A 24,442-nucleotide genomic window follows, 5' to 3' on the forward strand; every position below is an offset into this window, starting at 1 on the left:
TATCTCAGTGCCACACCAGAGATACCCCACCCCCTACACACTTACTCACATACAGGCACCACTTGGGAGACAAAGAGACATGCCAGGATCCCAGCTCTATCCCAGGAGAAAAAAGAGCATGTGCCATACTAGCAGGGCCCTCCTGTGATACCAGCACTTGGGCTACATTGGGGCCCTGAGGAGCAGAAGGGGGCCTGCGATAAGACCAGGAAGGCCTCTCTGCACTAAATGTCAGCTGGGTTGACCACCCCCCCTTGTGGAGAGTCTACAAAGCCGAGAGTCAGTATTTGTCCATTTGTCCACTAATACCACCAAAAGAGAAGGAAGGAGTAATGCAAGTATCAGGAGCAAGGAGATATTTATTGTTTTGGGGGTCTTTGGAGGCCTCTAGGCTGGACTGGCCTGGAATCACTGGCATCCCCCGGAACAGGGCGGGGCACCATGGCTCTGTTTGTGGTAGTCAGTGGCTATGTCTCCCACTACAGAGAGAAACTCGGAAAAGTCAATCTTCTTATCCTTATTCTTGTCTTTTTTCTCAAAGACATTGCATAAGTAATCTTTGCCCCTTCTTTCCTGTGGGGTAAAAAAACATACAAACAAACATACATACATTATCCAGGGAGAAGAGGAGAATAGAGACAGAAGAAGAGACAATACCTAGGGCTGAACCAAAGGTGTGGTTGGTCAGGTGATGCTATGGAGATGGAGAGATGGGGTCAAGCAAAGTCAAGCCCTGACTCATCACTGGAGATTTCTGGTCAAAAATAGCAACTTCAATGGGGAGTACACTGTTAAATGACAAGGGGACTCAGGCTCATCCACCACCTCCCCTTCAGGTGCACTGTCTTCATTCTTCCCCCACGGGACCATTACAGCCCAGCCAGTTACTCTCCTCATTCTCTAATGCTCTTCACACTTAAATTCTTTCCCATCAAAGCCTATCGGTTTGGCCCCATTCATTCTGTTCCTTAGTCTCAATCTGTGCTAATGATTCCTTCTAACAGATGAAATTAGGACTATGAATGTGCTTTGCCCATACAAAAGATGGTGGCCATGACTTTGGGTTCATGATTCCCACCGTGTTACCTCTCCTTCCACGGGCAGTGCTAGTTCAGTGGTAGAATTCCCACAGTGGTAGAATTCCCACCTTCCAAACAGGAGGCCCGAGTTCAATTCCTCGCCAAAGTACCTTGGTGCACAGCCACCACTCACCTGCCAGTGGAGGCTTGCATGTTGCTATGATGCTGAAAAGCACCTAACAATAACCCCTTCTCTCAGAAAAATGTGAAGAAGAGCCTTTAGGAGGTAACCTTTTAACCCAAGGCAACCAGACCCTTGGGGGTACTCTCAGTGACCAGTGGGAGGGCACATGCTTTAGTCTAGTCACTGGTTTTCAAATCATAACACTTTCTTGAGTCTCTAATATGTCCACCACTTTTTCTCTTTTTCAAAGCATTTTCACTTAAATCATTTCATTTCAACAACGCCGACATAGGAAATTAAGTTCTTTTATCTCCTTTTGAAGATGAGAAAACTAAGGATCACATTGTGGGTGATTTGTCCAGATTCACACAGCAACGGAGCCCCAGTGGCAGGACAGGTATCCAGGAGAAAAAAGAGAATGACTCTTTGTTCTGAGCTCCTAGAATCTTCCATTCTGCCTCCACATGGGACTGGACCTGCCTCGGGTTAAATGTAGAGGTAAAATGAGGAGAGTAGAGGTGTGGAGAGTTATCCAGGGAAGGGCCAGACTCCAGATCAGCCAATCATAAACAGTGTATCCACTTAGCAGTGGAGTCCACGTATATGCCAAAGCCCATGGACCCCATCCACCCACCGTATCCCCTCCCTGTACACATAACACAGCCTCTTCCTGCCCCAGACGAGCCAGACCCCTACTCACACAGTCATTGAGGAAGTTGGGGAAGTTCTCCTTCAGCAGCTTCAGCAGGTTTTCCCTGTTGATCTTATCATCATACCCGGTGTATCGATGAAATAGTTCAACCAAGCTCAGGACCACATTCTCAGATGAAGTGTGGCATATCTTGACTTTCTCAGCTGCAATGTTGCTCATCTTGCCTTTTATTCCAAGACAAGAGTCTACAGAAAAGAAATCAATGAGAATGACCTGGGTGGAAGAGAGTTTGAAGGACAAGGCCAAGGAGTGAGTGAGGGCTGAGCTCAAAAGGAACTTGTCTTTCTCAAATGGTGAGGTAAATTGGTCTCAGGGAGGGGAGAGTGGAACCAAGTCTTGGGTCTTGAGACCATTCCTGGGGGAGTCTGGGATGAGTGGGAGTGGAACAGTGGAGATGAAGGCTGTGTTAGTGAGGGGCAGAGGCTGAGTTGCTGGCGGTGGATATGCAACTTCTTCTGGCTCATCCGGTTGGAAGCGAGATCACAAAGAGAAACATGAAATCCCAAGGCAAGACATTCCCATCAAGCATAGCCTTTAGTCTACCCCACTCTCCCCACTTCCACCTAGGAAATCACCAAGGACCACCAGCCTGAGCAATCAGGTCTAGAATCCTGGGTTTCTGGATATCTGACACAGCGGTAGACCTCCCACCTTCCAAACAGGAGGACCAAGTTGAATTCCGCACCAATGTACCTCGCTGACAACCACCACCGATTCTGACCCCTCCACCCTCCAAGACCTTCCCAGAAGTTATTTTGGAAGACCTTGTGCCCAAAAAGCACACCGAAACCAGGGAATAAAGAAAACCAAGGGCTACAGGAGGAACATATTTTTTACCTGACACTTCTCAGAAAAGCACCTAATAGTGAGAAAAGAGGAATAACAAGATCATCTAGCCCAGCCAGCCCCCCAATGAGACCGGTGGAGAAGAAGGGATATGAGATTTGCCAGGAAAACCACAAGGTTCCACTCTATTAGTTGCAGAACCCACGCATACTGACTCCTAGGCCAGGTTAGCATTCCCCCACAGCTGCAGACAGCAGACCAAGTGGGCACCAGGCATGACTCCTAGGAAAGAATAGAGACAGGTACAGACTTACTGGATCTGAGGAAGATCACGGAGGAGAGAATTAGTGAGATTGTGCATCTAGGCACAAAGCAGGCCCTTTATACAGCTCAGCCTGGGATCTTCCCAGAGGCTGGCTGCCTTGTGGCAGTCTTCATTAGTTTCTCCAAACATTGCACCACTTTGGGTGGGGAGACACACCGAAGAAGCTATCCTCAAAACTTCCTTCTAGATATGCTGGGTCTCCAGTGCCTATCATTATCAGGGCACATCACCACAATTCTGCCCAGCCCAGGCTCCTGGCCAGTGGGAGGAGGCCCCATGCAAGAGAGGTGTGGACAGAGTTGAGTACATTGCCATAGCTCAAGGTTGATGGAATCTAGGGATCTTGGAGGAAAGAAACACCTGTTTGTTCATTCAGTCATTCCACAACATTTTATCAATGGCTAGTAATAACTGCCTCCTTTACCAAGCACAGTAAAGAGCCATGCAGTGTGTTACCGTTTTATGTACATTGCCTCAGAGTCCCATGAGAGCCCTGTGAGTTCACATAAGGCTCTCTACCACTGTGAGGTAGGTATTTTCCCTTCTTACAGATGAGCAAATTGGGACCGAGGCTGTGTTTCTCAAGGTTACTCAGATAGAATATGATAAAGTCAGGATTCAAACCCAGATCTCTCAGACTTCAAAGCACTCTCCTAATAACACTGCCATCTTGGTGAGCCCCTGATGGTGTTACTGTCTGGGCTGGGCAAGGGGTCACACCATTTCCTGCCCTGCAGGAGCCCACACTCACCAGAACAGGTAACCCTGCACAGAATATCCCACAGGTACCTCCACTCAGGAAAATGTGGGCTCCCGGGCAACGGCAACAGTGAGTGGGGCCCCTGTGATTCTCAAAGTCTTGTTTGTCACACTGTTCAGGATATGAGCCCCTCTGTGAGAGCTGTCTGTGGCCACCATTCCGGGGGAAAAAAACCTTTTCCATCAGGGAAGCTCACTATCTTTTAAGAAACCCCTTCACTGACATCATCTTGCCAGATCCTCACAGGAATCCCCAGAGGGAGACTGTGATTACTGACAGAGGAAGGACTGACACTCAGCCAGAGATGGTCAGTTAGACACTTCAGTATCATCTCACCACACAGCCCGTGGGGACCCCGGGGGTATGCCAGGAACCACTGTCGAGATCCAAATTCAGCTGTGTGGTCAGTACAGTAGTCACTCTCTCAATCTCTCCTATTTGGAGACTGAAAGTGGAAAGTCACATTTTTGAGGTTCTTTTGCATCCAGGGCCCAGATATGATTAGGTTGAGAATCTCCAGAGAGATTTAGAAGGTGCAGCCGAGGGAGCTACAAAGCCAGCTCCAACACAGGTAAGTGTCCACAGAAGCTGTACCCTAAGTGACACTGTCCAATCATCTGCTTTGTGGCAATGGGAGCTGTGATGGTGCCATGGGGGTAGCTGTTCTAGAACCAGTTTTCTAAGTTCTGGGTCACAGCCGAGAAGGTTCACCTTACAAGCAACAGTTCTGTAGTGGCTCTTTAACTTCCTCTCCTCCAGCCCTCCAAAGAGTTATAAGCCCTTGAAACTCTTCGTTAGTTGTGTTTCTGCTTAAAATATACGAAGTCAATCCTCAGGCACAAGAAGAAAGCAAATAATAAAAATTAGAGAAGAATTAAATGAATTCGTGAACAGAAAAACAATTGAAAGAGGTAACAAGACCAAAAGCTGGTTCTTTGAAAACATTGACAAAACTGATAAACCATTGGCCAGACTGACAAAAGAAAAACAAGAGATAAACGAAATAACCTGAATAAGGAATGAGATGGCCAATATCACAGCAGACCCAACTGAAATTAAAAGAATGATATCAAATTACTATGAAAAATTGTACTCCAACAAATTTGAAAACCTAGAAGAAATGGATGAATTCCTAGAAACATACTACGTACCTGAGCTAACAGAAACAGAGGTAGAACAACTGAATAGACCCATAACAAAAAGAAGAAATTGAAAAAGAAATTTAAAAACTCAAAACAAAACAAAAAAAAACCCTGGCCGTGATGGCTTCACTGCAGATTTCTACCAAACTTTCAGAGAAGAATTCACGTCACTACTACTAAAGGCATTTTAGAGCATAGAAAAGGATGGATACTTAAAAACTCATTCTAGGAAGCCAGCATATCCCTGATACCAAAACCAGGTAAAGACCACAAAAAAGAAAATTACAGACCTATATTCCTCATGAACTTACATGCAAAAATCCTCACAAAATTCTAACCAGTAGAATTCAACAACATATCAAAAAAATAATTCACCATAACCAAGTGGGATTCATATCAGGTATGCAGAGATAGTCCACCATTAGAAAAACAATTTATGTAATTCCTCATATAAATAACACAAAAGAACCACATGAATTTATCAATTGATGCAGAAAAGGCATTTGACAAAGTTCAAAATGCATTCATGATAAAAACCCTTGGCAAAATAGAAATAGAAGGAAAATTCCTCAACATAATAAAGGGCACTTATACAAAGCCAACAGGCAACATCATCCTAAATGGAGAGATTCGGAAAACATTCAGCTTGAGAACGGGAACCAGACAAGGTTGCCCTTTATCACCACTCTTATTCAACATTGTACTGGAGTTCAAGACAGAGAAATTAAGCTAGATAAAGAAATAAAGGTCATCCAGATTGGCAAGAATGAAGTAAAAGTATCTCTGTTTGCAGATGACATGATCTTATATGCAGAAACCCCTAAGGAATCCTCAAGGAAGCTACTGAAACTAATAGAAGAGTTCAGCAGAGTATCACGATACAAGGTAAACATACAAAAATCAGTTGGATTCCTCTACACCAACAAAACGAACATTGAGGAGGAAATCACCAAATCAATACAATTTATAGTAGCCCCCAAGAAGATAAAATACTTACGAATAAATCTTACCAGACATGTAAAAGACCTAATGAAGAAAGCTACAAGACTCTACTGCAAGAAACTAAAAAAAAAAAACCTACATAAGTAAGTGGAAAAACATACTCTGCTCATGGATAGAAAGACTTAACATTGTAAAAATGTCTATGCTACCGAAAGCCATCTATACATACAATGCAATTCTGATCCAAATTCCAAAGACATTTTTTAAAGAAACAGAGAAACAAATCACCAACTTCATAGGGAAGGGAAAGAGGTCCTGGATAAGTAAAGCAATACTGAAAAAGAACAAGAAAGTGGGAGGCCTCACTCTACCTGATTTTAGAACCTAAAATACTGCCACAGCAGTCAAAACAGCCTGGTACTGGTACAACAAGAGATATATAGACCAATGGAGCAGAATTGAGAATCCAGACATAAATCGGCCCACATACGAGCAGCTGATATTTGACCAAGGCCCAAAGTCAGCTGATTAGGGAAAAGGCAGTCTTTTTAACAAGTGATGCTGGCATAACTGGATATCTATCTGCAAAAAAATGAAACAAGAACCATACCTCACACCATGCACAAAAAAGGACTCAAAATGGACCAAAGACCAAAATATAAAATCTAAAACACTAAAGATCAGGGAAGAAAAAATAGGCACAAACCTAGGAGCTCTAATACATGGCATAAACAGTACACAAAACTTTAAAAAAACAATGCAGCAGAATACCTAGAACACTGGGAGGTCCTAAAAATCAAATACCTATGTTCATTCAAAGACTTCACCAAAAGGGTTAAAAGGCTACCAAAGACTGGGAAGAAGTTTTTAGCTATGACATTTCTGATCAGCACCTGATCTCTAAAGTCTACATGATACTGCAAAAACTCAACTACAAAAAGACAAATAACCCAATTAATAAATGGGCAAAAGATATGAACAGACACTTCACTAAAGAAAGCCTTCAGGTAGCTAACAGATACATGAGGAAATGCTAATTATCGTTAGCCCCTCTAAAGTGCAGATCAAAACTACAATGAGATTCCTTCTCACTCCAACAAGGTTGGCATTAATCCAAAAAACACAAAACAATAAATGTTGGAGAGGCTGTGGAGAGATTGGAACACTTATACACTGCTGGTGGGAATGTCAAATGTGACAACCACTTTGGAAATCGCTCCTTTTTTTTAAAAAAACAGCTAGAAATAGAACTACCACACGATCCACCAATTCCACTCCTTGGAATATATCCTAGAGAAATAAGAGCCTTTACACGAGCGGATATATGCACACCCATGTTCACTGCAGCACTGTTTACAATACCAAAAGGATGGCAGCAACCAAGGTGCCCATCAACTGAAGAATGCATGAATAAATTGTGGTCGATTCACACAATGGAATACTACACATCAGTAAAGAACAAGAAACATTTCATAACATGGAGGAACCTGGAAGACATTCTGCTGAGTGAAATTAGCCAGTTGCAAAAGGACAAATATCGTATAAGACCACCATTATAAGAACTGGGAAGATAGTTGAAACAGAGAAGAAAATATTCTTTGATGGTTACGAGAGGGGGGAGTGAGGGAAGCAGGAGAGAGGTTTTCACTAGTTAGACAGCAGATAAGTTTTATTTTAGGTGAAGGGAAAGACAACACGCAATACAGGAGAGGTCAACACAACTAGACTAAGCCAAAAGCAAAGAAGTTTCCTGAATAAACTGAACACTTCAAAGGCCAGTGTAGCAGGGAAGGGAGTTTGGGACCATGGTTTCAGGGGACTTCTAAGTCAATTGGCATAATAAAATTCATTATGAAAACATTCTGCATCCCGCTTTGAAGAGTGGCATCTGGGGACTTAAACGCTAGTAAACGGCCATCTAAGATGCATCAATTGGTCTAAACCCACCTGGAACAAGGAAGAATGAAGAACACCAAAGACACAAGGTAATTATGAACCCAAGAGACAGGAATGACCACATAAACCAGAAAAACTAGATGGTGCCCAGCCACAACCGATGACTGCCCTGACAAGAAACACAACAGAGAACCCCTGAGAGAGCAGGAGAGCAGTGAGATGCAGACACCAAATTCTCATAAAAAGACCAGACTTAATGGTCAGACTGAGATTAGAAGGATCCCAAAAGTCATCATCCACAGGCCTTTTGTTAGCCCAAGGCAGGAACCCTTCCCTAAGCCAGCTCTTCAGACAGGGATTGGACTGGACTGTGGGATAGAAAATGATGCTGGTAAAGAATGAGCTTCTTGGATCAAGTAGACACATGACACAATGCTGGCATCTCCTGTCTGGAGCAGAGATGAGAGGCCAGAGGAGGCCAGAAGGTAGACAAATGGACACAAGGAGAGAGAGTAGAAGGAAGGAGTGTGCTGTCTCATTAGGGAGAGAGCAATTAGGAATATAAAGCAAGGTGTATACAAATTTTTGTGTGAGAGACTGACTTGATTTGTAAACTTTCACTTAAAAACCCACTGCCATAGAGTCGAGTCCAACTCATAGCGACCCTATAGGACAGAGTAGATCTGACCCGTAGAGTTTCCAAGGAGGGCTTGGCAGATTGGAACTGCCATCCTTTTGGTTAGCAGCCATACCACTTAACAACTACACCACCAGGGTTTCCTTTCACTTAAAGCTCAATAAAAATTGATTACATAGGGAGTGATTTCTCTCTTCTGCACTAAACCCTGACTGTTGCCAATGGTGACTGCAGACTCCCAGGCTCTTGAATGCACCTGGAGACATGGGACTGAGCGAGGTGACCTCCCAGCCCTGTGACTCTTGGCTTCCTATGGAGGAAGGGAGTGAAGACAAGTGATAGAGTCTTTAGCACCTGTCCTCCTTCTTCTATGCAAAACATTCCCATGAAAGTCTGTGCAACACCTTTGGCACTGCTCTGCTCCTGCCTGCTGCAAAAGAGCTGTAGTGGGAAGCAGGAGCTGGCAGTCAGAAGGAGAGTCCCTGGGGGCACACTGAGGAAAGGCTGCGCTAAATCACTGAAGTTTACTCTTTGCCTGTTACCCCTGCCCCTAAAATTCCCCACAGGAGATCCTGGACCATTCAGATTGTTCCCCACAAATGTTCCTAGTACCATCACAGAAAAAACAAACCAGTTGCCATCGAGTTGAGTCTGACTCTTGGCAAGCCCGTGTACATTAGAGTAGAACTGCCCCATAGGGTTTCATGGCTATGACCGTTCGGAACAAGATCTCCAGGCTTTTCTTCCCAGATGTCTCTGGGAAGGTTCTAATCTCCAATCCTTCAGTTAGTGGCCAGGAACTTAGCCATTTGAGCCACTCTGGGACTCTTAATGGAAACCTTGGCAGCGTAGTGGTTCAGTGCTAGGGCCGCTCCTTGGAAATTCTATGGGGCAGTTCTACTCTGTTCTGTAGGGTCGCTATGAGTTGGAATCGACTCGACAGCAGTGGGTTTGGTTTTTGGTTTTGAGACTCTTAATGCCATCCCTAGGAAACCCTGGTGGTGTAGTAGTTAAGAGCTATGGCTGCTAACCAAACGGTGGGCAGTTCAAATCCACCAGACGTTCCTTGGAAACCCTGTGGGGCAGTTCTACTTAGTATGAGTCAAAATCGACTCCATGGCAGTGGGTTTGTGTTTGTTTTTGTTTTAGGATGGGGCTTATTCCCAGGCTTTTCACATTCCCCAGTCATCCCCTCTTGCAGTCTTCAATGAAACTTACCAGCTTTCTGGACTTACCCCTTTCTCTCATGCACTTGTCTCATACCCAAAAATTCCACACGGCGTTCCTTGAAAATGTACCTATATCTTTCTGCTGCTGCCCCAAGCAGGACCTCTCAGCAGCCTGGCCCACCAGCCCCACCAGCTGCAGTCTGGGTCTCTGCCTCCATCTCCACCCACCCTCCCACTGACATCAGATCTCTCTTGATCTCTGCTTAAATCCAGTCATTATGGCTTTTAAATCCATCAGTTAAGGACATGCAAGAATTAGTTATAATCGTTGCCCATGGGGAGAAGGACTGAGTAGGTGGGGACAAGAGAAAAAATGATTGAATTTTACGTTGAAAAACTCTTTGTGCTTTTTGAATGTTGTATCATAACCAGTATGATTTCAGTGTATTTTAATTGACATTTGCTCTTTTTGAATCACAAGTGAGGAGCAATGGAGTGATAATCACCCTTGGTTTCTGGCGTATTAGCAACATCGCTATACGAAAGCTCCAACTTTTGGTTATTTTTTAAATTTTTCTCCATTCCCAATTCCCTCTCTCACTACACACTTATCGTGTTTGATATGTATCTATTCGTCTGCATGTTTACTTAATGTGTATTGTTGTTTCGTGTGTGAATTTCAGTTGGCATGAAATTAAGAAAATTATATCCAATGTGTTTTATATCTTTCTGGCTTCTATTTTCGTTCACCCAATTGTTTCTTGTGAATACATCCTATTGTCACTTGTACACCGTACGAGACACAAGTTATGTGTCAACCCAGCTCCCCTCAGCCTTGCGCATCCCTCACACCATGGCCGCGTGCCTTTCTTTCTGGCCTGGATGGTACTAGTGATGGCTCACACCATTCCAAAACCCCAGCTACCACTATTGGGTCCTCTTGTAACTGCACTGATTTTCTCAGCCTCCCTGAAAGGCAATGGCCAGGTATTCGATACGGCCTCGATCATGCTCTATATGGTGGGAGCTGCACCAACCCCAGTGCCCAGGTATGACCAGGCTGGATCTGCGAAGGCTCTGGTTTTCTTAGTGGTTGAACCAAAACCAAAAAAACAAACCCAGTACCGTCCAGTCGATTCCGACTCACAGTGACCCTATGGAACTGAGCAGAACTGCCCCACAGAGTTTCCAAGGAGCACTTGGCAGATTGGAAGTGCCGACCCTTTGGTTAGCAGCCATAGCACTTAACCACTATGCCACCAGGGATTCCTGTGGTCACCCCAGGAGGGGGAAAAGTAGAACCGCGAACAGGAGAAAGCTAAACTGCAGTGATTCAGCACAGCTCTTCCTCACTGTGCCCCCAGGGACTCTCCTTCTGACGCCAGCTCCTGCTTCCCACTCCAGCTCTTCTACAGCAGGCTGGAACACCTCAGAGCCAAAAGGCATTACACAGACTCTCATGGGAATGCTTTGTATAGAGGAAGAAGGACGGATGCTATAGACACTATGACTTCTCTTCATCATAGGGACCCAAGAGTCACAGAACTGGGAGGTCACCTCATCCAGTCCCATGTCTCCAGGGGCATTTAAGAGCCTGGGAGTCTGCAGTCACCACTGGCAACTGTCAGGGTTTAGTGCATAAGACAGAAACCACGGCTTATACCTTAAGCAGAAAGACAATGAATCAAGGGACTCAAAGGCTTATAACTCATTGGAGGGCTGGAGGAGAGGAAGATAGAGACCCACTACAGGACTGTTCTTTCCAAGGTGAAGCTTCTGGGTTGTGACCCAGAATTTAGAAAACTGGTTCTACGACGACTACCACCATGGCACCACCAAAGCTCCCATGCCCACAAAGCAGATGACTGGGCACTGTTGCTGGGGGTCCACCTACTGCAAACACTCATGTGTGTTGGGGCTTTGCAACCACCTCTGCAAATCAGAATGTGGGGGAGTAAAGTTCTATAAGGCAGACATAAACTGAGAAGAGACAAGAAGGAAGGAATTGGCAAATAAATCGTTCACTTTTCCTCCCCATACCCATCCCTGACAGACGGTTCCAAGATGCAGTGCTCCCATATGACCTCTTTGGAGACATCCTCTGTGACCAAGCACCCAGCCCTGTCTTCTTAGAAGGAGTGGTCAGCTCAGTAATGCACCACACTAGTTATGCTGTCCCTTCTTGCCTCCTTACTTCTATTCTCTTCTCTCTTGTTTCCCTGGAATGATACATACACACGCACGCACACACACACTGGGAGTTCAAGTGCTACAACAGTTGCTCCGTGTAGAGGTGATGATGCTTATAAAGACAGTAGCATGGGGAGCCTTCTTTTTACATAATTGAGGGTTTGATAAAAGAAAATAATAGGCATGCAGCAAATGACAAGCTCCTCTAGGGTAACATTTAAGGAGACTTTTTTTTTTTTTTTTTAATCTCCTAAAACTGCAGGGCACACTGTGCACAAAACTGAGGCCCAGTACCTGATTATAATGGTGACAGAGCTGTAAAGGAGACAAAATGCAAAGTGTTTGACCTCTATACCAAGGTCAGAGGCCTGATTAGGGAAGTTTAGGGGCCTGTAAAGGGAAGATTAGAACCCTGAGAGCTGGGATGGGGGCATTTGGATGATGATTCTGTAGTTGTTAGGTGCCATCCAGTTGGTTCTGCCTCATACCGACTGCATGCACAACAAAACAAAACACCACCCAGTCCTGAGCCATCCATAGGATTGTTGTTACGTTTGAGCGCACTGTTGCAGCCACTGTGTCAATCCACCTCATTGAGTGCCTTCTTTTCCACTGACCCTGTACTCTGTCAAGCATAATGTCCTTCTCCAGGAACTGATCCCTCCTGACAACATGTCCAAAGTATGTAAGACACAGTCTCGCCATCCTTTCTTCTGAGGAGCATTCTGATTGTACTTCTTCCAAGACAGGTTTGTTCATTCTTTTGCCAGTCCAGGGTATGTTCAATATTCTTCGCCAACACCACAATTCAAAGACATCAATTCTTCTTCTGTCTTCTTTATTCATTGTCCAGCTTTCACACACTTATGATGCGATTGAAAATACCATGGTTTGGGTATTTGGATGATAAAAAAAATCCCCCAAATTACTCTGAGCCTTTCTTGTTGCCAGAAGAGAACTGCCTTCCCTTCCCTGAAAACCAGGCAATGACCTTATCTAAAGCCAGGTGCCTCCCAGATGCCTGTTCCCCAGGAAATTTATCTTACTACACCTCGTTGCTGCAAGCCAAAAACCAGAGGCAAGTCTAAACACAATCTGAAGTACAAGCCCTGCTCTGGTTAAAAAAAAAAAATAGTCTGCATTCCAAAGGAATTTCAGAACCTGATTACCAAGAACCAGCAGGAAGAAATGGAGCATATGAGGATCTTGACAGAGTTAGACGAGGCAGGTGAGACAAAGGGTTGAATAAAAGAGATTTCACTCACATGGGGTCACTAGTCTATGACCTGGGATTCAATATTTAGGCAAGGACATCTGGACCTAGTCCAAACACTTTGCTAGAATGAATCCTTGATGTTTGGTTACAATGCAGTGATGACCTTCAAAAATGAGGTAGAGTTGTCAGAACTTCCTGGGCACAGTATTGAAGAATGTTTTGGAAGGCTCGGTTAGAATGAATTTACCAGGCAATAACTGAGAGCCCATCACCTGACCATGTTCCTTAGGAGAACCAGAGGACACTGCTCTCATAAGGCCACAAGAAATACACTCGAGAGAGACAGCAGCATCTTTGACAAGTTCAATGGGAGCTATCCACGGCAAACTGGGAATAATAGTGAAGAATGCTACTATGGAACTGGGCTTCTTAATATCAGTGTGGATGATGGAATTCCTGAATGGCAGAGGGAAGGAGGGAAAACTCAACCATCAAGGGGGACATAATAAGTAGTGGTTAGCAGGGTACATGGAGCCCCGGTGGCGCAATGGTTAAGAGCTCAGCTGATAACCAAAAGGTCGGCGGTTCAAATCCACCAGCTACTCCTTGGAAACCATATGGAGCTGTCCTACTCTGTTCTACATGGTTGCTATGAGTCGGAATCGACTAGATGGCAATGAGTTTGGTTTTTTGTTTGGGGGTTTCCTTTTTTTTTTTACCAAGGCAGAAATGGCTATGTACGGACTCAAAAGCATCAGCTCCCTCTCACCGAAGTTGATCTGATGGAAAATTACAGACAATAAATAATCTCTCTAATGAGCATAGATGCAACTTTAAAAAAAATGGAGTCCACCGATATACAGAAAAGGTAACTCATCATGACTAAGTGGAGTTTATTCCAGTAATTCAAAGTTAGTTTAATATCTTTAAATCAAAGTAATTCACCACATGAACAGAATGAAGTAAAAGAAAAAAAAGATTACCTCAATAGATACAAATCATGAATTTGAAAAAAATTCATCTTCTTATCATGTAAATAAAAACCTTTGCAGTCATGGATTCAGTTGTGACCCACCAAAAATACATGTCAACGTGGTTAGGCCATGATTTCCAGTATTGTGTGATTGTCCTCCATTTTGTGATTTACCTAAGTAAATCTCCACCTGTAGTTAAAGAGGATTAGGGTGAGATGTAACACCCTTGCTCAGGTCACATGCCTGATCCAGTGTAAAGGGAGTTTCCCTGGGGTGTGGCCTGCATCACCTCTTATCTTACAAGAGTTAAAAGGAAAGGGAAGCAAGCAGAGAGTTGGGGGACCTCATACCACCAAGGAAGCAGAGCGAGTCCTTTGGACCCGGGGCCCCTGCATGGAGACCAAGAGAAGATTGAGGAGAAGGATCTTCCTCCAGAGCCAACAGAGAGAGAAAGCCTTCCTCTGGAGCTAAATCACTGAATTTGGCTTCTAGCCTTCTAGACTGTGAGAAAATAAATATCTCTTTGTTAAAACCATCCACTTGTGGTATTGCTGTTGTAGCAGCACTAGATAACTAAGACACAAACTATAAACAAAAAGACACTGTTTTAATGTGATCCAAAGCACCTACAAGAACCTATAGCAAACACATCTTTCCCTCTGAGATCAAGCATGATTTGAGAATGCATGTTATCAACACATTTATTCCATTTTATAAGTGGGGGGGAAGGAGTCTTAAAGTGAAATACGATGAAAAATTAAAGTGTAATTATTGGAAAGCAAAAAAACAGAGCTCACATTATTTTCAGGTGATCTGATTGTTTGCAAGGAAACCTAAAAGAATCTACAGACAAACTGTCAGAATTGATAACTAAATTTAGCAAGGACACAAAATACAAGATCAATACACATAAATTGTATTTCTCTAAATAATCAACAAATAGAGAAATGTAATTTTAAAATACCGCTGTTTTATTTTTTACTGTAATTTTTAAATATCATACCAAAACAGTAAATATATAGGTACAAATCCAATGAAATCTATGCAAGACCTCTATATTAAATGCTACAAATTTTATTCAGAGAAGTTAGAGAGGGCCTAGATAAATAAAAAAAAAATTGTATTCATTACAGATTCTATCTTATGAAAAAGACAGTTCTCTTCAAATTGATTTGCAGATTGAATGTAGTACCAGTGAAAATATCAACAGGGAGGCAGCAAGAGAAGGCAGGGAGGTCCTTCAGACTGGAATACAGATTTGACACCTGTGAAGAAAGGGGGAAGAAAGGAGGATTGGGTAGAAAGGGTCTCAGCCTCCAATACAGTTCCAAGAAAGGCTTAGCCAAGCGTGTTGGGAGTCCACAACCCAAAGCTGTCCAGTGAGGAATTCCACATATTTCACGAAGCCCTGCCTTAGTATGTTTGCCACACTCAGTCATTGGCTGAGAAAAGCCTTCAGGAAGCATGGCCTCAGTGCAAGTGTACTGGTGGTTTTGGAGGGGCAGCAGCTGGGACTGTCAATCAACTATGCAGGAGATCCAACTGGCATATTTGTTATGACCTCCACTGTCCACCCCTTGCCCTGCACAGATTTACTCTTCCATACTGGTCAATGGAGAAGCCCTCCATGGTTCCCATAGGCCTCTTTTCCTGAAGCACAAACTCAGAAGACTGAGTGAATTACAGGCCCCATCACTGTATCTAGCCTCAGGGACACAAATTGTACACATATTCTCTTAATTCTCCACTACGCATTCTGAATTCCCCTTATCTTTAGTTATTACCTTGGCAGGTCTTGGTGGTTTTCCTAATGCTGTGACCCAAATCCTTATTTCAGAGGAGTGTGAGCCCTAGGCTATCACATTGTTCTCAGACTAGACTTGCTACATATGTCTCTTCACAGCTACACTGGGGCTAGGAGCTGGCCAAGTGAATCACCTGGGTTCCACACATACTCCTCCCTGCCTTTCTTGTACAACAGCATCCCTATTTCCTCCTGCTGCTCAGGATCAATTAATCCTGCCATGGTGGTGACTTATCTTCTCCCCTGTTGGTCTCTGGACACAAGGAGCTTCTTTGGTGGCAGCTGTAGGTTGTAGTTGAAAGAGACCCTTGCTGTGTCCTCTGGCAAGCATGTGCCACCTCTGCAACCAGGGCCTTTAACCCTGCAGAACCCAGAGGTACAAGAATATGAAGCACAAACTCTCTAAATGGGTCATCGGGAGTGATGACCATTGCAGAGAACCATGAATCATAGCTGAGGCAAGACAGAGATTTAATGCATCTTTCCCATCCTGAAGTATGGTACTCCATCCTTTCAGATTCTTGTCTCTGAGCTGGTGCTTCAGCTGTGCCTTTAGAAGGTTGTTTCAATGTTCTGTGAACCTGGATTTTCTGGATGGTGTGGCATGTGATACTGCCATGTTCTGGACCCACTCCTGCACCTATTTCACTGTAATGTTGAGTCCCCTGAATGGATTCCATCCCTATCATAAACCCCTAGATAGTGGTGCTGGTTGAGACTCTGTAGACAGGAAGGGAAAAGTCATACCTAGAAAATATGTATATCCCTCTGAGAGCGAACCACTGGTCCTTTCATGTTAGAAGAGACACAATATACTCCATTTGCCTCCACGTGGCTGGCTGGTCTCCTCAAGGAATATCACCTTATCAGTAGCTCATCACTGGTTTCTGCTGATGAAAAGTTGGATATTCAGAGACAGCAGAAGCTAGGTAAGTCTTGGAAAGTTAGAGTCCTTGCTTGTGGGATTCACTTGTAGCCTCTATCTCTACCACTCTGGCCACTCCATCCAGTTCAGGGGTAGGCAAAGGCAAAGCTAGTTAATGTCAGTTGGCCAAGTCATTTTGTCTACTTGGTTGTTCAGTGACTTTTCTGTACTGGGTGATTTCTGGTGAGCAATAAAGTGTAACATAATAATCTTCACACTCCATGCTGACCTCCGTATATCGATCCACATGCCTCTACCCCATACTTCCTTATATCTGATCTTGTAGTTCTTTTCCTTCCAGGCCTCTGACCAGACACCCAGATCATCGGCTTCTGCCAGGAATCTGTATATATTCTCACCTCAGGATAATTATCTTCCAAGTAAAGTGAATGACAAGGTGCTCAAAAGTTCATCCACTGGGAAGGAATTTTGCTCCATCTTTTCAGAATGTGGCTGTAATACAGCTGCTGTCCATTTCCAGTTTTCACCAAGCTGACCTATCCACAAACCAAGCTCAGGTATTTTCTGTCTCCTTCAGCTGATAATCCCCATATAACAACAGATTTGAGCTAGGGGAGAGATGCTGGTGCAACTTGGATGGGTGACATGTTGTTCTGGGCTGTGCATCCATGCAACTTACTCACACCCTCCATTTGTGCTCAGGCATAATCCTGGAGGTATCATTTCTATCTTATGATGAACTTCTAGGCCCATATGATTTTATGAATTCACAAGTCCAGAAGAAACCAGTTCACATCTACAGATGTGGAATCACTTGAGGCTCCCAGGTCAAATATTCAGTCTCCACCACGGCCCAATAACATATCAGGAGCTGATTCTCAAAAGGCATATAATTCTCTGGTGTGAAGGGCATACCCTTGCTCCAGAATCTCAGAATTCTGCACTGTGATTCTCCCACTGGGGCATTCCCATCATTGACCTTTCCAACATCATAGGTCTAATCATATGGCCCAAGCAGCAGAGCTGCTAGCAGTGTAGCCTGGAGCTGCTTGCACAGCCCTTTCCTACCCCCTGCCGACTCAAAGATGTCCCCCAGTGCATAGGCCTGAGCATTATTCCTAGGTGTTAAACATGTTCTTTCCAGAACCCAGTGAGGCCTACCAAGTGCTCTGTTTCCTTCTTTCTTGTAGGAATACAAGATACAGCAATTTCCCTTTTACTTTGGATACAATTCCCAGGTCACCCTTGATCAATGGACATCTGAAAACTTCACTGAAGCAGAAGGCCCCTGAATCTTTGTGGGGCTTATCTCCCACCGCCTGGAGTGCTGGTATCTCACCAATATCTCCATAGTAATAGCCACCTCTTATTCATCAACATGATGTCATAGCGAGGGTGGTAAGTGAAAGAAACAGGACAAAGTTCAGGATCAGCCCACCAGGATCTACATACAGAGATCTCTGTTGAACTAGATTCTCAACCACACCAGGGCCCATGGATTCTACCCCTCCTACCACCCTCCCAGCCTCAGACCCAACAAACGTCTCCTCACAAAGCCCACAAGGGTTTTTGAAAATTCCCCATCATCTTCAACACACCTGACTTAGCCTGTGCACCACCTCGTGGGAATTGTTTTAAAATACATCCATTGGGCTATTATAAACTTACCAGCATAAGTGTTTCTCATCTTTGTTTGCAAAGGACTGTTTGAAAAAAAAATAAGCTGTGTGTTTTGTCACAGGGCGTGAGTCTGGGGGGAGGAATAAGGTTGATGGATGATAAGATGGGTTGAAGAAGATCTGAAAGAAAGAGGATGTAAAAAGTGTGAGGGCAATGCAATATTGGAGCAGAATTCAATTTATTCTTAATTCTGATCCAAATGAAGTGATTGTACAATTACAGACAACATCATTCATGATATATTCTATGCGTACTCCACAGAGAACAAAATCTGAGTGGTGTCCCTGGAGTTGTGTACTGTCCAGCTTTGGGTGAGATACCTCCATCAGAGGCATAACAGCAGGATACTGTTCTGGAAGCTGGGACCACTCAGCCCCTGTGAGTTCCCTGAGACCATGCAGGGAAATGCTGTGATGCTTGCTATGCACAGGGAAGGAAGATGGCTGAGCATCCATTCTCAGGTGGCTGCCTACCCCTAAATGCTGGTTATTGCGAGATTCCAGAGGTGAACAATAAACGGCACCACACTCATTGCAAGGCTCTCCAGTCAAGCATTGCATATTCTTTTTGCCTCAACTCCCAGGCTTTGCCGCAAAATGTTCCCAAGAGAATAGAAAATCAGGGCATGTATGCTGACAACCCAAGGCCTAATGTCCACAGCAGGAAAGCAGTCCAGAAGAATATGATTTTGGTTCACTCTGGATAGGTCCAGGAGCTGGGACCCCCTCAGAGTCCTGGACCTTTTCAAATCTCCCCACCAACACACGTGCACACACACCAGGATGATGGCTCTCGATGGTCATAGAGTACACCCTGGTGCAGCCTCCACACTGACAAAATGGGCACTTAGAGGCCACTTCCTACTGATGAGCATGAGCAGGGATAAAAATCCACTGAAGCATTCACAAAAACAGGTTATATCTCCAAGTTGAAATCAGGAGAAATGTATCCCAACTTTCATGAGCTGGTGACAGGTTAGGAGGTCTTTAGATTATCCACAGTTGTGGGTTGTTGACCTCTGATCCCCTCTCAATCAGACAAATCAATACCAAAGCTGCCTTAAAAACGTCTCTCCTAGGTTAAGCAACCAGTCCTACTTTGCCCTGGACTGAGGGAATTCCTGGATATAGCGCTAAACCCAGGAAAGTGCTAAGCAAACCGGGACAAGTTGGTCACCAATGACTGGACTCAGGAAAGCAGGTTGTTACACAGATGTACGCACATGGTTATGCCACATAGTGATGCTTAGGGTTTGGGCAGGACTGGGCACAGGACTGAAGAAAAAGAACAATGGCATCTTTGTCACCAAGACCTCCTCACTAAAATACCAATCCCTCTCCACCTAGGTCATGAATGCAGGCAGTTGATAATAGGCTAAATGTTTCTACCCAAAGGGCATGAAATCCATATGCTGGTGACCCAGTCAGGGAAGACATTCCAGACACCCTATTGAGATGTGACTGGTTTGGTCACTGGGGACAGTGAAGATCTGTGCTTATACGGCAATGGGGCTTTGTCCTCATAAGCCTGTGGACTGATCTCCTCTTCTAGGCAAGGCTGAACATGGCCAAGGCAATAGACTATGAGAGACCCAGAACTAGAGGCAAGACAGAATATAAGATTGATTCGTTTATCCCCGAAGTATTTCACTAGGAACATTTTGAGAAGCCTCAAGCCCAGATTGCTGATAAAATTCAAGGAGGAAGGAGAGTTAGTGACCATGGGGATAAAGTGGACTCTGGTTATCCTGGGGATGACTTTGTCCTCAGCTCTCATTGGAGGCATTTTCCCCAGTTGTTCCCCATGACTGGAGAGTCATAGTGTCAACTTCAGAGATGGAATCTTTGTTCTCTAATATTCTGATTTTGTAAATAAAAACTCTGAAGCCCAGTGAAGAAGTGACTAACCCAAGTTCATGTGGACTCACTGGCAAATTGATAACTAGTTAAAGGCAGCTTACCCTGCTCTTCAGATATTGCACCTTGGGCTTTACACCAGAAGAAACAAAGGGGGCCGATGTGAACTCCATGATGCATCACTGAGGTGAAGGACAACTTGTAAAGAACAGAATCATCTCAATATCACAGTGCTGGCCAGTGCCCACACCTGACAGGCTGGCAGGGGTCTAGTGCCCAGTCCCAGGGATTCCCAACACAGTCCTCGGATCCACAAGAACCCTGGGCCCTATCTGTGTCTTCTGAGCTTTCTGATCCATCCCAAGTCCCAGGACCTAAGGTGGGGGTGATAGAATACATTGAGTTGAAGCAGAGGCTACATTCAAACTCCAGCTAATAGTCAGAGAAAAAACAGCATCCTCAGTCCTACAACAACAAAGAAGTGAATTCTATCACAACCTGGTTGATCCTGGAAGCAGATTCTTTCCCAGAGTCTCCACACAAGAGTCCAGCTGGCTCACACCTTGATTGCAATCTTGTGACACCCTAAGCCAAGAACTCATCCAAGGCCCCTGTCCACACTTCTGACCTACAGAACTCTGAGATAACAAATAGGTGTTGTTTTAAGCTGCTAAATTTATGCTAATTTGTTATGCAGCAATAGAAAACTAGTATACAGAAGGTCACTTCCATGTATATAATTAAGTAATTGCTAGCCATTCCAGTAAAGGAGTGGCTTCTAGGACTCCTACCACTCTCTGAGTGGACTCACCCAGCATCACGAAACGAAGGTGCAGGGTCAGAGGTTATATCATCATTTGATTGTACCCACCAATGTCCAATATCAAGCTGTGATGCTGAAAACAAAAACTTTTCTAAACTATCAATAACCAAAAATTTGTTTCAATCAACAATATCAGAGGAAAGACTGTATTATCTTTCCAATCTCTATATAGTAAATGATTTTACAAAATAATTGTCACATGATGCAATCAAAGATCACAGACCCAAAAAACACAGGCAAATAAAAAGTGTACAGTTGAGTGACCAGTTAATAAAAAATACTAAGCCATTCTTCTGGCTTGTGTAATGTTTGTAATTTGCAGTGATTTCTTTCCTCCTAAATAAAAATTTGCTGTTGTAATTTTATACACTTTTTCTTAAAGGAAATCAAAATAGTTGAAGTCTCAGGGCTCACAAAACCTGAATCCTGCCTTCACACGCATGTCCGTTTTGCCCATAAATTTGCCCACACCACACCTCTGCCTGGCAACCCCTTCTGCCTCTTCTCTGCATAAAAAAACTTTAACCATTCTTCAAGATTGGACTCAAAAGTCACCTCTTCTGGAAAGCCTTCCCCGAAGGCTTAAGAAAGTAGACTTCTCCTTCCTGTCTCCAGGATACCATAGCCCTTTCTTACCATTCTTTCAACCCTCTCTCATGACACTCTAATTACTCTGTACAGAAGCCTCCCCCCAGCTAGGCAGCAAGCTCCCAGCAACAGTCACTGGACTTAATCATCTCCATACCATGTTCCCATGCCGAAACAGTAGCTCCCAGGGAACATATTTCTGTTGTTGTTGTTCTTGTTAGTTGCCATCAAGTTGGCTCTGATTCATGGCAACCTTATGCATAACAGAGCAAAGCATTGTCTGGCCCTGTGCCATCCTCACAATCCCTGGTATACTTCAGCCCACTAGTGCAGCTATTGTGTCAGTACACCTTGTGAAGGGTTTCCCTCATACTCACTGACCCTCTACTTTGCCAAACATGATGTCCTTTTCAAGCAATTGGTGTTTTCTGGTGACATATCCAGGGATAACAGAAAAGACAGAGAAAACAGTTGAAGATTTCTTGGCAGAAAATTTCCCTGATATCATGAAAGATGAGAGGATATTAATCCAATAAGCTCACTGAACTACACATAAGGTAGATGTCAAAAGAAAGTCACCAAGACATATTATAATCAAACTAGCCAAAACCAAAGATAACGAGAGAATTTTAAGAGCAGCTCGGGATAAAGGAAAGGTCACCTAGAAAGGAGACCCAGTAAGAATAAGCTCGGACTACTCAGCAGAAACCATGCAGGCAAGAAGGCAGTGGGATGACTTATATAAAAAATTGAAGGAAAAAAGTGCCAACCAAGAATCATATATCCAGCAAAACTCTCTCTCAGATATGAATGTGTAATTAGGACATTTCCAGATAAACAGAAGTTTAGGGAATTCATAAAAACAAAACCAAAACTAGAAGAAATACTAAAGGGAGTTCTTTGGTTAGAAAATCACTAATACTGGGTATCACTCAAGACTAGAACACTTGGCAGAGCAGCCAGAAGTCAACCCAGACAAGGAAATCAAAAAATAAAATCAAAATTAAAAAAAAAAAAAAAAAACAGGATAACCGCAATGTTACTGGGTGAAGGAAGAAAACATTAGAACAATAAAGAGGGACTAGCAAAGAGCTGAACTAAATGCAAGAGAAAACGGAAAAACAATTGAAAGAATTAACAAGACCAAAAGCTCGTTCTCTGAAAAAATCAACAAAATAGATAAACGATTGGCCAAACTGACAAAAGAAAAGCAGGAGAGGAAGCAAATACCCCAAATAAGAAATGAGATGGGGGATATTACAACAGACCCAACTGAAATTAAAAGAATCATATCAGATTACTATGAAAAGTATCCTCTAACAAATTTGAAAACCTAGAAAATGGATGAATTCCTAGAAACACACTACCTACTTAAACTAACACAAACAGAGCTAGAACAACTAAATAGACCCATAACAAAAGAAGAGACTGAAAAGGTAATCAAAAAACTCCCCCAAAAATAAAGCCCTGGCCTGGTTGGCTGCACTGCAGAGTTCTACCAAACTTTCAGAGAAGAGTTAACACTACTCCTACTAAAGGTATTTCTGAGCATAGAAAACGACAGAATACTCCCAAACTCATTCTAGGAAGCCAGCATATCTCTGATATGAACACCAGCTAAAGACACCACAAAAAAGAAAATTACAGACTTATATCTGCTATGAAATTAGATGCAAAAATCCTCAACAACATTCTAGCCAATAGAATTCAACAACATATCAAACAAATAATTCACCGTGACCAAATGGGATTCATACCAGCTATGCAGGGATGGTTCAACATCAGAAAAACAATTAATGTATTCTATCACATAAATAAAATCACATAAATAAAGCCAAAGACTAGAATCACGATCTTATCAATTGATGCAGAAAACGCCTCTAGCAAAGTTCAACACCCATTCATAATAAAAACTCTCAGCAAATTAGGAATAGAAGAAAAGGTCCTCAACATAATAAAGGGCATTTATACAAAGCTAACTTTTTTCTTTTAACAGAAAACATCATCCTGTACGGAGAGAGCCTGAAAGCATTCCCCCTGAGATCGGGAGCCAGAAAAGGATGCCAGTTATCACCGTTATTATTCAACATTGGGCTGGAGGTCCTAGCCAGAGCAATTAGGCTAGATAAAGAAATAAAGGGCAACCAGATTGGCAAGGAAGAAGTAAAAGTATCTCTATTTGCACATGACATGATCTTACACACAGAAAACTCTAAAGAATCCTCGAGGAAGCTACTGAAACTCATAGAGGAGTTCAGCAGAGTGTCAGGATACAAGGTAATCATACAAAAATCAGTTGCATTCCTCTACACCAACAAAAAGAACATTGAGGAGGAAAAAACCAAATCAATACCATTTACAGTACCCACAAAGCAGATAAGATACATAGGAATAAATCTTACCAGAGATGTAAAAGACTTCTACAAAGAAAACTACAAGACTCTACTGCAAGAAACCAAAACAGACCTACAGAAGTGGAAAAACATACTCTGCTCATAGATAGGAAGACTCAACTTTGTAAAAATGTCTATTCTGCCAAAAGCCATCTACAGATACAATACAATTCTGATCCGAATTCCAATAACATTTTTTAATGAGATGGAGAAACAAATCACCAACTTCATATGGAAGGAAAAGAGGTCCTGCATAAGTAAAGCAACGCTGAAAAAGAAGAACAAAGTGGAAGGCCTCACTCTACCTGATTTTAGAACCTATTATACTGCCACAATAGTCAAAACAACCTGGCACTGGTACAACAACAGATACATAGACCAATGGAACAGAATTGAGAATCCAGACGTAAATTGGTCCACATAAGAGCAGCTGATATTTGACAAAGGCCCAAAGTCAGTT

The 24,442-nt window shown here is 43.4% G+C and overlaps 1 protein-coding gene across 1 annotated transcript; it reads right to left on the minus strand.

The window, feature by feature from the left end:
- Positions 1-408: 408 nt before the first annotated feature.
- LOC126071479 (protein S100-A7-like) lies at positions 409-2,074 on the minus strand. Its single transcript, XM_049875672.1, has 2 exons — positions 1,904-2,074; positions 409-573 (listed from the first exon to the last, which is right to left on the minus strand). Exons 1-2 carry the CDS (start codon positions 2,072-2,074, stop codon positions 409-411), a joined length of 336 nt encoding a protein of 111 aa, XP_049731629.1.
- Positions 2,075-24,442: the final 22,368 nt, after the last annotated feature.

Source organism: Elephas maximus, chromosome 3, assembly GCF_024166365.1.
Source record: "Elephas maximus indicus isolate mEleMax1 chromosome 3, mEleMax1 primary haplotype, whole genome shotgun sequence".
NCBI lineage: Eukaryota > Metazoa > Chordata > Mammalia > Proboscidea > Elephantidae > Elephas > Elephas maximus.